The sequence below is a fragment of the Dama dama genome, chromosome 14, assembly GCF_033118175.1.
Source record: "Dama dama isolate Ldn47 chromosome 14, ASM3311817v1, whole genome shotgun sequence".
NCBI lineage: Eukaryota > Metazoa > Chordata > Mammalia > Artiodactyla > Cervidae > Dama > Dama dama.
The window spans coordinates 67,243,760-67,257,831 of NC_083694.1; the positions used below are offsets into that span (position 1 = coordinate 67,243,760).

At 48.5% G+C, this 14,072-nt stretch overlaps 1 protein-coding gene across 1 annotated transcript in view; it reads left to right on the forward strand.

Moving 5' to 3' along the window:
* Window positions 1-14,072, forward strand: part of PACC1 (proton activated chloride channel 1) — a 31,820-nt gene that overhangs the window by 11,066 nt on the left and 6,682 nt on the right. The window contains exons 3-4 of the mRNA XM_061161000.1: window positions 10,034-10,243; window positions 11,597-11,748. Of these exons, the coding sequence (XP_061016983.1) occupies window positions 10,034-10,243; window positions 11,597-11,748 (362 nt within the window). The remainder of the gene's footprint in view (window positions 1-10,033; window positions 10,244-11,596; window positions 11,749-14,072) is intronic.

Consider the following 14,072-nt stretch of genomic DNA (forward strand, 5'->3'; position numbering starts at 1 on the left):
GAGCTCGGGGTAGCGAGACAGGAAGACAGCACAGGGGTGCTGAGTGTTCAGCAGCCGAGGCTGGAGTTAAGCGCCCAGCGTTCGGGACTGTATTCCCAGTGTGACTCTGAGGGAGGTAATTCCACACCATGATGTGGTCAAAGTCTCAGTCTATTCATTTCCTCTCTATCAGGGGAAGCACAACCGCTTCTTATTCTTTTCAGAGGAAAAGATGAGACCAGACGTGCTAATTGAATAAGCAGTTTATTGTATTAGGGATGTAATCAAATCGAAGAGAACATTTGGCTAGTTAGTTCTCCAGGGAAACAACTGTATATTAACAGAACAGACAAAGATAAGCAACCAAAGAAAAATAAGGTAAATTGAACCTCATCAAAATGAAAAACTTGCATATCAAAGGATATTATCATGAAAGTGAAAAGATAGCCCCTAGGATGGAAGAAATTTTCAAATTTTATATCTGATAAAGGACTTGTATTTAGCAATTATAAAGAACTCTTAACAACTCAGTAATAAAAGACAACCCAATTAAAAGTGGACAAAGGATGTGAATATGTTTCTCTAAAGAAGGTATGCAAATGACGGATAAGCACATGAATAGATGCTCAACATTGTTAGTCTTTGGGAGGTGCAAATCTAAACCACAATGAGGTGTAATTTCATACCTACCAGGATGACTACAATCAAAAAGACGATGATAAGGAAGTTTTGGTGAGGATGTAGAGAAATTAGAAACCCCAGACGTTGCTGATGGGAATGTATTAATAAAATGGTGCAGCTACTGTGGAAAATAGTCTGGCAGTTCCTCAAAAGATTAAATATAGAGTTACCATATGACCCAGTGGTTCCACTCTTAGTTATATATCCAAGGGAAATGAAAACTGTATGTCCACACAGAAACTTGTAAAGAATGTTTATAGCAGGATCATAATAGACAAAAAGTAGAAACAACAGAAATGTCCATCCACTGATGAATGGATAAGTAAAATGCTGTGTTCACACAATGGAATATTATTGTGCAATTAATAGGAATGAAGAACTGATACATGCTACAACATGGATGAATCTTCAAAACATTCTGTCAAGTGAAAGAAGTCAGACACAAAAGGTCACATATAGTATGATTCTGTTTATGAGACTTGCCTGGAACAGGTAAGTCCATAGAAACAAAGTAGACTGTTGATTGCCAGGGACTAAGAGAAAGATGGAGTGACTGTCAGTGGGTATAGAGTTTCTTTTTGGGTAATGACAGTGTTCTGTAATTAGATAGTGGTTGTGACTGTACACTTTGTGAATATTTTAAAAACTACTAAATATATTCACTTTATAAAGGTCCATTTTATGGTATGTAATTATATCTCAAAAAAAAAAAACCAAAATGAAATTAAAACAACAAACCCGTCACATCACTAAAAAGAAGAAAAGGATAAACAAAGAATTCATTTCTTCATTGCAATCTGAATGCATCTTAGCCCAGTGCTGTCTGCAAGGTAGAGTTTTGCAGGGTTATGGTAGTCAGCCAGTTTCCTTTCCTGTGAATAAAGGTCTCACAATGTTTTCAGAAATTGAGTTGCTCATCACCCATCTTAATGGACTGACTTACCAATACATTCTGGGGCACGTTTGGTTTTTGACACAATTCTGTTATGTGTTTTACAAAGCTCATAAATTACTTTCCTCAAGAAAGTCTTGTGCATTCTTTTTGTCTTTCTACTACTCTTGAGTTTGCATATATATGAAGGATGTATGGGTTTCCCAGGTGGTGCTAATGGTAAAGAACCCGCCTGCCAGTGCAGGAGACATAAGAGGCATGGGTTCAATCCCTGGGTCAGGAAGAGCCCCTGGAGGAGGGCATGGCAACCCACTCCAGTATTCTTGCCTGGAGAGCCCCACAGAAGGAGGAGCCTGGCAGGCCACAGTCCTTAGCATCACAGAGTTGGGCATGACTGAAGCGGCTTAGCACAGGGACATGTACTTTTAACAAGCACTCATCCAACTTGCCACAGAAGAGCCAGCGTTTGGTTTCTCTGACTGAAGAGTACATGGGGCATTTTATCAAATATCTAGCACCTTTTTAAAAATAATGGTAAAATGTAAAAATACTTTTAGCATTCAGTTAGTTCAGTTCAGTTACTCCGTCGTGTCCGACTCTTTGCCACCCCATGGACTGGAGCACACCAAGCTTCCCTGTCCATCAGCAACTCCCAGAGCTTGCCCAGACTCTTGTCCATTGAGTCGGTGATGCCATCCAACCATCTCATCCTCTGTTGTCCCCTTCTTCTCCCGCCTTCAATCTTTCCCAGCATCAGGGTCTTTTCTAATGAGTCAGTTCTTCTCATCAGGTGGCCAAAGTATTGGAGCTTCAGCATCAGTCCTTCCAATGAATATTCAGGACTGATTTCCTTTAGGATGGACTGGTTGGATCTCCTTGCAGTCCAAGGGAATCTTAAGAGCCTTCAAGACCACACTTCAAAAGCATCAATTTTTCAGCACTCAGCTTTGTTTGTGGTCTAACTCTCACATCCATACATGACTATTGGAAAAACAATAGCTTTGACTATGTGGACCTTTCTTGGCAGAGTAATATCTCTGCTTTTTAAGATGCTGTCTAGGTTAGTCATAACTTTTCTTCCAAGGAGCAAGCATCTTTTAATTTCATGGCTGCAGTCACCATCTGCAATGATTTTGGAGCCCAAGAAAATAGTCTGTCACTGTTTCCACTGTTTCCCCATCTATTTGCCATGAGGTGATGGGACCGGATGCCATGATCTTAGTTTTCTGAATGATGAGTTTTAAGCCAGCTTTTTCACTCTCCTCTTTCACCTTCAGCAAGAGTGACTTCATCACTTTCACTTTATCACCTTCATCAAGAGAAACTTTAGATCCTCTTCGCTTTCTGCCATAAGGGTGGTATCATCTGCATATCTGAGGTTGTTGATATTTTCCCTGGCAATCTTGATTCCAGCTTGTGCTTCATCCAGCCTGGCATTTCGTATGATATACTCTGCATCTAAGTTAAATAAGCAGAGTGACAGTACACAGCCTTGACTTACTCCTTTCCCAATTTGGAACCAGTCCATTGTTTCATGTCTGGTTCTAACTGTTGCTTCTTGACCTGCTTACAGATTGCTCAGGAGGCATTGGAGTGTCACATATAGCATGTGTGGATGATAAACAGTTCTACGGTTTTTTAATTACATTACATGCCAATTTGTGGATCGCTGAAAGCCCTGTAAAGAAGCTAAATTTGGGGTCTAGGAGTCAGTATTCCAGGACCCTCATTCGATGTCCATTGCTGACTGTGGGGCCAGGATCATTGCACAAGGAATGGAGTTGGACCAGATGGCCTTTTAGGTCCCTAACAACTCTTAAAAGATTCTGTTCAGATGTTAGGCACGAATTCAGTCATTCAGAGTCCCTTCACTTTCATCTTGTGAGCTTAGGATGTAGCACCCTGATGCCTGTGGCCACTGCAGTTACGAGCCACTCAGACAGTGAATGCGCTTTCACCTGCTTTGTTCTGAAGTGGACCTGTGGTCCCACATGGACCCTAGGGGCTGGGAGTGCCTTCCAAGCAAAACAGCTGCGGGCAGGTCCCTGTGCACAGACCACCGTGCTTCTGGTGACCGATCAGGGCTCAGCACCTGAGCGAAAGGAAGCCATCTGCAGCTGAGTGTGAGGAAGGGCTGTGTCTTGTGACATGCCTAATTGGGAACACTGTCCTATACGGGATACTCTCCAGAAGGTCTGAATGCGAGACTGAGAGAAAGACTTTGAGAGTAAAATGGAGCAGAGTTATGAGAGCGACACGGCGAGAAGGCAGGTGGCAAAGCTGTGAGGGAGCAGAAAATGGCACAGTCCCTGGTAACAGTAAGCAGCAGAAGTAGAATCAGAGACAACGCAAGTTGGAAACGTGAGTTGCTTTAATTCCTTTTGGAGAACTGGAGTTGCTCTGTACCTTGGATTCACTCTTAGCTACCCGAGGGGTTTCCTAGGGGCTTCCTGCTTCCTCTTAAACATCCATTGTCTAGAGTAACCTGTTCTTCACGACCTGAAGGAACCACACAAACACTTCTGCGAACTGGCATTCCTGTAAAGGAAGAATTTTTTAAACTTTCTGTCATTACTAGTAAGGCACACCAATTGGTTTATAGTTTTACGTGCCTGAAAAGTACTGACTGACCAGTTGAGAGGTAGCTAAGTTAGCACTGCACAACTTAATTCATCTGGTTTTTTTTGACTGTTCATCCATTTAACAGACATGAAAACATTACATGCCTACTATGTGAAAGACTGTATTCTGTCCCACCTCCATTTTATCTTCATGTATTTTTTCTCATTAATTATTATGAGGTGGTGGTTTTATGGTCTTTATCTTTGTTATCTTCATCGCTGAGGGCTTCATTTTTTGAAGTGTAGCGGGTACATTCTGTCTCTCCAGTAACAGTAATTCATTGGGCAGGTACTCTGTCATGCATTTTACAACAGTCTCTCATTTGCTTCTCTCAGACATCCTAGAAAATGGAAATGATTTCCTTTTCACATGAAGCAAGTGAGCCGTAGGAGCGTCAGATAGCTTGCCTTGGGTCACAGAGCAGTTATAGTTGGTAGCAGAGCTGGGTTTGCAGCCCATGCTCCTACTGTTCCACTGGGCTAGAGATCTGGTCTTCCAATGCACAAAACACATGAATAATGAACACAGATTATGTCTTCCTCAGAATCCTCCTGGTGCTTTAGTCCCAGAGCTGATGCAGGCTCCTCCACAAAGCCTCTGCTGACCTCTGCGCTTCCCCCTGACTCCCCTTCATCCCTCTGAGGAAAGAAATCTCACATCTTACATCTTCACAGCCTTCGGAGTTCTGTAGCACTTGTTGCACAAACCGTCAGTCCTCCTCTCTTGGTTTCCTCTCTCGGAACCTCCCTGAAGCACACAGTGCAGAGTGTTGCACGTAGAGTTGGTGCTCACTGTTTGTAGATGAGAAGTGAATGGTTTCCTTCTTTCTGACCACCTGGGACCCTCTGTAGTTCTGTGCTCCTTGCTTTTGTGCCTTTTAAATAAAAGAAAATGAGATAGTTACGAGCAAATACTCTTGTGTCTTTCTATTTGAAGTCCATCTCTTAATTACAGCATTTGGTTGGGTCTTGTATTTAATCCAGACTGATAGTCTCTGCCTTTTCATTGGTGTTTAGTCTGTTTACTGTAAGTGTTGATACGGTTGCATTTGGTTCTACCATTTCATTATTCTCTATTTCTCTCATATAGAGACAAATTTTATTTTTTGTTTCTCTGTTGCTTCTTTCCTGAAAGTTAGAAAATTTGCAGTATTATTGTATAATTTTTGCTTTAGATAGCCTTAAATATTTAAAATTATTTAAATAGCTTTATATTTACCCACATATTTAACATTTCCAGGCATATTTGTTCCTTCTTATACATCTGAGAGTTACCATCTAGTGTCATTTCAGGGTTTTCTTTAGCATACATTCTAGTGCCGATCTGTTGGTAACAAATTCTCTCTGCTTTTGTGTTTGAAAGTACTTTAATATCCCTTTCATTTTTAAAGGTTAGTTTGGTGGAGTCTAAAAATTCTGAGTTGATGGAATTTTTTTTTCTGTCAGTACTTTAAAGATGTTCCATTGTCTTTTAGTAGTAGGAGTAGTGTTAGTTGCTCAGTGGTGTCCGACTCTTTGTGACCCTGTGGACTGTAGCCCACAAGGATCCTCTGTCCATGGGATTCTCCAGACAAGAATACTGGAGTGGGTTGCCATTTCCTTCTCCAGGGGATCTTCCCCATCCAGGGATCGAATCCGGGTCTCCTGCATTGCAGGCAGATTCTTTACCATCTGAGCTACACGGAAGCCCCTATTGTCTTTTGGCCTTCATTATTTCTGATCAAAAATTAACCTGTTGTTAGATATAATTTCCTGTATGTAATATGCACCCCCCTCCTTTTTTTCCTGGGTGCCTTCAAGATTTTTTTTATCTTTGCATTGGCAGTTTCAGTATGATTTGCCTAGAAGCGGTTTATTACTTATCCTGCTTGGCATGTATTGGGCTTCTTGAATCTATAAATTGATGTTTTTTCCTCCAAATTTTGGGAAATTTGGGCCATTCTTTTTTCAAATATTTTTTGCAATCTATTTTCTCTCTCCAGTTGCCCTTTGTTAGACTGCTAGATGTTGTCCCACAGTTATCTAGGCTCTGTTAGCTTTTTCTTCAGTCTTTTTTGGATTGGATAATTTCTGTTCATTTAACTTCAGCTACACTGGCTTTTTGTTTTTCCTGCCATCTTTTGCTGTTAAAGACTACACAGTTGAGTTTTTCATTTTATTTATTTTTCTTTTCAGCTCTAGAATTGGTTCTTTTTTATAGTTTCTGTATTCTCCCTCTGTTCATTCCTTATCCATACATTTTCATTTAAGTCCTTTAGGCTCTGTAAAATTCCTGTCTGCTAATTGCAACATTTGGGGTCGTCTTAGTGCTGCTTTGTATATACAGCTTTTTTCCTTGAACCTGGGTCACATTTTCTTGTTTCTTTGCACGTCTGATGATTTATTTTGCTCAACACTAGACATTTTCAGTGACACGTAGTAGAAGTTCTGAATTCTCTTATCATCCTGTGAAGAATTTTTTTTTAGCAAGTAGATAAAATAGCAAGACTCAAGTTCTAATCTCCTATATTCCTTGCATGAAGAGCAGCTGAAATCTATTCTCAATCTGGCAGTTTCCAGCTGCTGTTTTTTCTGGCCCTCCTGGGGTCTTCCACCAAGAACTGGAGCATGTTTTTTTTTTTTTTTTTTGAGCATGTTTTGTTTGCAGGTTTGGGAGTTCATTCCCCCATGTGGCTGCCTCCCTGTCAGAGTTTTCCCCTAACTTTCTGGCTGCTTCCCCAGCCTTGAGCGTTGTCCACTGTCACCCTGCACCACACCTTGCGGAGACTGTTCAGCGCCCTCAGGCGAAAAGCTGCAAGTTGACCAGATGCAGTTTTTTTTTTTTTTTCCCCAAAAGAGGTAGTTTCAGCTTGCTTTTGATCATTTTCCAGTGCCTTCAAATAATTTTAAATTATTTTGTCCAGGTGTGTAATTGTGTTCTGTAGAAGGGTGGTGTGACCACGCAGCCTTGTCGCTGTTGGAAGCCAGAAGCCAAGCACGTAGCTTTTGGGGCTTCCATTCTGAGCCCCCTTCCTCCTCAGTGTGCTCGGCGGCTGGGGAGGAGACAGGCCTTTTCCTCAGGGAGCCCGCGGTTTCAGGAGCAGAGACCCTCCCGGAGCACCGAGGCAGTGTCTCAGCTCGGCCGCTCCTAACCAGGTGCCTCAGGCTGGTGGCTGAAGCAGCAGAAACGTTTTTCTCAGTCAGGGAGGCTGAGGCTCAGGGTCCTGGCGCCGGCAGTCTGGAGTCTCCGAGGCCGCTTTCCTTTGGCGTCGGCCACGCGTTCTCACGTGTGACTCCTCTGTGTCAGCTCCCTCGTGTCGCTCCCTCTGCTCGCTCGGAGTGTGGTTCGTTTACCGTGTTTTGTTAGTTTCGGTTGTACAGCAGAGTGAATTAGTTACGCACGTGTGTTCCTTTTCCGCTTCTCTTCCAGTGTGGGTTATTGCGTGATGCTGAGTACAGTTCCCTGTGCTTGCAGTAGGCCCTTGTTGTTGCCCTGTTTTTATACCGTAGTGTATATGTTAACCCCACATCCCTAATCTCTCTCTCCCCACACCCCCTCCTGCTACCCGCTTTGGTATAAATTTGTTTTCTAAGTGTGTGAGTCTATTTCTGTTTTGTGAAGAAGTTCATTTGTATCATTCTTTTAGATTCCACGGATAAACGATATCCTGTGATTGTCTTTCTCCGTCTGACTGATTTCACTTCATCTGGTCATCTGTGTGTTCATCCATGTTGCTGGAAATGGCGTTATTTCGTCCTTTATAATGGATGAGCGGCGTTCCATTGTGTGTGTGTACCACATCTTTGTCCACGCACCTGTTGCTGGATACTTAGGTTGCTTGGCTGTTATGAACAGTGCTGCAGTGAACGCTGGGGTGCACGTTATCTTTTCGAATCAGAGTTTTCTCCAGATACAGGCCCAGGAGTAGGATCGCAGGATCATGGAGAATTCTGCTTTTAGTTTTCTGGGGACGCTCCGTAGTGTTCTCCATGGTGGCTGCACCAGCTTACATTGCTACCAGTCGTGTAGGCCCTCCCTGTTCTCCACACCCTCTCCAGCATTTATTATTTGTAGGCCTCTTACAGCGATGGTCATTCTCTGCGGGTGTGAGGTGATATGTCATTGTGATTTGATTTGTGTTTCTCTAATAGTTAGCGATATTGAACGTCTTTTCATGTGCCTTTTGGCCATCTGTACGTCGTCTTTGGAAAAAATGTCTATTTAGGTCTTTTGCCCATTTTTTGATTGGATTGTTTTTTGTTTTTTTGATATTAAACTATATAAGCTATTTGTGTGTTTTGGAAATTAATCCCTTGTCAGTCTTGTAGTTTGAAAATATTTTCTCCTAGACCATAAGCTTGTCTTTTTTGTTTTTAAGCTTTTAAGTTTAATTCAGTTCCATTTGTTTACTTTTGTTTTTATTTTCATTACTTTAGAAGGTGGATTCAAAAAAATATTGCTGTGATTTATGTCGAAGAGTGTTCTGCCTGTGTTTTCCCCTGGAAGTTTTATAGTATTTGGTCTTACGTTTAGGTCTTTAATCCATTTTGAGTTTATTTTTGTGTATGTTGTTAGAGAATGTTCTAATTTTATTTTTTCACACGTAGTTGTCCAGTTTTCCCAACACCGCTTACTGAAGAGACTTTCTTTTTTCCTTTGTATATTCTTGCCTCCTTTGTCATGGATTAATTAGCCACGAGTGTGTGGGTTTATTTCTGGGCTTGGTATTCTGTTCTTTTGACCAGTGTTTCTGTATTTGTGCCCATACCATACTGTTTTGATTACCTTGTAGCATAGTCTCATGTTGCTGGGAAAGATTGAAGAAGGGAGGAGAAGGGGACGACAGAGGATGAGATGGCTGGGTGGCATCACCGACTCAATGGACCTGAGTCTGAGTAGACTCCGGGAGTAGGTGATGGACAGGGAGGCCTGCTGTGCTGCAGTCCATGGGGTTGCAAAGAGTCGGACATGACTGAGCAACTGAAGTGAACTGAAAGTCTCAAGTCAGGGAGCATGATTGCTTCAGCTCTGTTCTTCTTTCTCAAGATTGTTTTGACTGTTAGGGTGTTTTGTATGTCCATACAAATTGAAAATGTTTTGTCCTCGCTCTGTGAAAATGCCACTGGGCCCTCCTCTTCTCTGTAGACACCCGTCCTATTGGGTTAGGGCCCACCCTTAGGACCTTCTTTAACTCCCTTACCTCCTTCACTGCCCCGCTCCAAATACTGCCACCCTGGGGGTTGGGGCATCACCTTAGGACTTTTGGGGAGGGGATGGCCTCAGGGCACATGCGGTCATTGACCGTTTAGTTACAGAAGGCCCGCTGTATTCCAGGTACCGCATGAAGGGCTGGGGGTGCAGTGTGGACAAGAATGGCCCCGTGTCCGCCCTCATGGAGCTCATAGCCTGGGGGGATAAAAAGACATGTAGACGGTGACACTGCAGAGTGGTGACCGGGGCCATAGGGTGTCCTGGGGGCACCGAGGAAGGGCTGCCACAGTCAAGTTATGGGGTCAGGGGAGGCTTCCTTGAGGACATGCCTTTCTAAACTGAAACCTGAAGGATGAGTTAGGAGGCAGCCGTTGGGAAAACAGTGCTTCCAGGCCAGGCTTGGGGTGAGAGGGCCTTCAGGGCAGAGGAGGGCACACTGATACAGCTCATCAGGGGCAGGCAGCGCCCATGCTGGGTTGGAAGCGTCTCTTAGGGGAGTCTCCTCCAGTTCAGGGTCCCCGTCCTGGCAGAGCAGGAGTGTGGTGTGTGTTGATGGGTGCCAGATGGGGTGGGGAGAGGTAAGGTGTGCAGACAGCCTTGCCTCTGGGGTGAAGCATGTCAGGGGCCTGGAGACGACCTCTGGGTCATGTGTGTGTTGTTGTCGGTCAGCCCTGGACAGCGAGTCGGCCTCCAGCAGCATCCGTTTCAGCAAGGCCTGCCTGAAGAACGTCTTCTCAGTCCTGCTCATCTTCATCTACTTGCTGCTCATGGCCGTGGCCGTCTTCCTGGTCTACCAGACCATCATGGACTTCCGCGAGAAGCTCAAGCACCCTGTCATGTCGGTGTCTTACAAGGAGGTGGATCGCTACGACGCCCCAGGTAGAGCCTGCCCCGGGACAGGCATCAGGTCCCGGACAGCGACTTCTCAATACCCGCTGAGCCACCGTTGCATTCCTGGCATAGTGCCAGGCACCACGGGCAGGGCAGGGAGTCCCAGCACAGTCTGGGTTGGTACCCAGCCAGAGGGTCGTGTGCTGAGGAGGGAGGCGGACTGAGCCTGGAGTGTGCTGGCTGCAGGGCTGGAGTGGGCACAGAAGGCTTCGCTCACAGCGGGATTTGAGCTGGGCATTGGCTAATGGAAGAGTTTCTCTGGGAGGCGGGTCTGTAGGAGCAGAGGTGAGCTTAGGGAGACAGGGCTTCTCTGGGGAGGTGAGTCTAGCCTGGCTGGAGCCGGGGCCAGTGATGCCGGGAAGTGGGAGTTCCGGGGGGCGGGGGAGGCGCGGCCATCCAGAGGTGGCTGGGGCCTGCCTGGAGAAGGGAGCCATCTCTGCCGAAGAGGGGACTGCCTGCTCCAGGGCGGCGGTGCTGGTACTGGGCTCTGGCAGCGTGGTGTGAACGGGGCGTGGGGTGGGTGGGGGGGGGGGCGTGAGCTCTGGGGGCTTGGACTCTGCCCACCCGGCCTGTGCCCGCACCCTGTGCCCACAGGACACCCCCACGTGACCCTCCGGACGGACTGCTCACAGCGCAGAGCCGGAGTCTCGGGTCGCGGCGCCTTCGCCCGTTTTGGGATTGCCCCCCTCGCTGTGTGTCCGCCTTGGCCTCCGTCTGGCGGTTTTACTCTCTGGCCCCTTTTTCACTTCCTGGTCTGGCGGGTTTCATCTGGCCCCTCTGCCTCTCTGACGCTGCCGGTGTCCGGGGTCCCTGTGCAGCTCTCAGTGAGGCTAGAGCAGCTGCCATCCTTGGAGCTTGGAGCGAGGTGCCTTGGCTGGGGAAGGGGAGGGACTTGAGAGGTGTGACTTGCACACTTGGGAGCTCCCAGCCGGAGCAGGAGATGAGAGACGGGGAGACCTGGGGAGTCCCACCGCCAAGGGCCGCCCGGTGAGCCTGCAGGCGGGGGGCAGTCCCGGGGGCCTGGCCTCCCAGCTCGGTCTTGGGGGGCCCCCTGGGAGCACGTGGAGTGGGGCTCTGAATGGGGTGGGTGTTGGTGTAGACACCGGGGAGGCTGCGTCCCCGGCCAGGAGAGGGGCTAACTGCGAAGGCCCTGGCCGCCTCCATGAGAGCGGGGCTTTCTGAGGGCAGGGCGTGGGGCTCCCCACCCTCTGTAAACAGCTCTTTCTTCTTCCTCCTCTGCAGTCACCCCGGGAGTCCTGGACTTAGGTGATTGATGAGTATGAAAAAGTACGCATGATGTGGTTTTAGGGGTGTGTTCACTTCTCCCTGTCCCTCCTCCAGGCATCGCTCTGTATCCCGGTCAGGCCCAGCTGCTCAGCTGTAAACACTATTACGAGGTCATCCCGCCTCTGAGGAGCCCCGGGCAGCCTGGAGATGTGAACTGCACCACTCAGAGGATCAACTATACGGACCCCTTCTCCAATCAGACCCTGGTAATGCTCGTCTCCTGGGCCGGGGCTGGGCAGAGGGCTCCGTCAGCGGGTTCCCTGAGGGTCCCCGCCTTCTTTCTGCCAGCTAGCCTCCCATGCCCTTAGTGTGGGCCCTTGCCCCCAGCAAACACGGGGCTGTCCTCTGGGGTGTGGCTGTGGCTGGCTCGCCTGCATCCAGGGCGGGCAGTGGGGCCTGAGCGTTCTCTGAGTGACCCTCTGCGATTCCCAGCAGTGTGATGAGACCGGTCCTGGATGGAAGGAGGCAGGGCTGCAGAGTGGAGCTGGTGTGATGTTGCCAGGCAGGCCCCATACCTGAGTGCTCAACAGAACTGCCAGAACTGTTTCTGATAATACAGATTCCGGGTTCCACTTGGGCCCACCGGAATCATGGTTCCTTCCTGGGGATGGGGCCTGGGAATCCGTGTTCTGGAGTAACAGGGGCCAGTGTGAGAAGGAGCGCTGGTCCTGGAACAAGGACCCCGGCCCTGCCATCACCAAGGCTCCGCGCAGCGGGAAGTGGACGACCAGGGTTCTGGAGGCAAGGAAGGAATTCTGTGTATATGTACATCTTCTCCTTTAGCATCCTGTATCCTTGTTTCCTAAAGTACAGGGCTGCGTTAAGTTTTCCAGCTCAAAGCGAGGAAGGAAACGAAAGGCTTTCTAGGCAGAGGAACTCTGCACCAAAACATAAAGGGAGGCAGCGGCATGCTTGTTTGCGTCTCTGAGCAAAATTCCACAGGTGGGTGTCTCTGGAGAGCCAGGGGCACCCAAAGGGCAGTAGATGGTGAAGCTGTGAACAGAAGGACTGGCCGGACGAGGCAGCTCGCATGTCGAGTATGGAGCAGGACCTGCCTCTTGGGTGATGACGGAGCCCCCAGGTGGACCTTGAGATGAAAGAATTCCTCTGAGACTTTTTGTTAATATGTATTCTAGACCGCCTCCTAAAATCCTGCTGAAATGATTCCCACTCCTGCACACGATAGCGTAAGATACAATAGCGATAATATCCCCGCCAACCAAGAACGGATAGGAGGACCAGAGATTTTGAGGAACTGGGGTAAAGTATAAACAGCCTGTTGGATCAGATCGATGGAGCAGGGCCTGGGAAAGCCCGTGCCTGGAAGCAGGTGCCACGGGGTCCCCGCTGTCGTGGTGAAGGCTTTCCTCCCACTCCCAGCTCTTTGTCATCATGAAGAGCTGGGCTGCCCGTTGGGCAGAGGGGGATCCTGGCTGTGGGCCCACCGGCCCGGCTTGCAGCTCTCGTGGGGCCGCTGAGGACAGTGTTTGCTCTGGGGAGAATGCCCCGGGGCCCTTCTCTGCATAAGATCGGGGTGGGGGGTCCCTGCCAGGGCATTGGGCCAGCAGAGAGGAACAGCAGAACTGGAGATGGGACGTCTGCAGTGCAAGGAGGAGAGCGCTGGGGGAAAGGACTTCACGGCAGACGAGGACGCGGAGCGCCTGGCCTGCCGGCCCGCACGGCCCACTACCTCGGGGCGTCCTCCCCGTCAGCCCCAGGCCGGGGCCAGCCTGCAAGAGCCCCGCTTAGAAGGAAGCCCACAGCCCAGACCCGCGCTCGTCAGCCCGACCCTACACTCAGAATGGAGAATTCAGGGCCCCCAGACTGTGACCTGAGGCCAACAGCACGAAAGGCTGGAGAGGAACGAAAAGAACTGACTCCAGGAAACGGAAGCTAATTTAAATGAAAAGAACTGTAAGAAATTTTAAGGAAGAGCTGGATAGGACAGTGCAGACACTATCCGGATGCCCTGTTGTCTTAGTTTCCTGGGTACCAGCCTGTGCCCACTGGGACGGTGCTGCAGATAAAGGCTCCCTGGCCGTCCTTCCTCTTGGCTCCCCTCTGAGTGGGATGCTTACCAGGAGTCCTCGTGGTCCACACCTGTCCAGGCCAGTTGTATTTGTTACAGTAGTTATAGTTTAACTGACTATTATAGAAATTCGTGAAGTGAGGGCTCAAAGGGAGAGTCGTTTCCGTGCAGACAGAAGCTGACTGCAATTACTGCCTGCGGCCCCAGCTGGCTTCTTGCCGTCCACGGCCGTGAACTAGAGAGGAGGCACCTGCGCCCCGGGCCCCACGTCCCTCCCTGCACCAGGCAGAGTAGTGGAGCTCCCCCGAGAGGCACCGCCAGGCCCGGTGACGCCCCCGGGGTGGGACCTGTGAGGTGTGTCCTGCCCCGGCCTGAGAGGAAGGTCAAGGTGGGGCAGGGGCCTTCCCTTGGCGGAGACTTCTGTGTCCTGGGTTGCCCGGGCCTGGTCCGCTGGGGAACTGGCCTTGGTGGGCGGGCACGTGTGCCCGGCTCCCCAGGTTG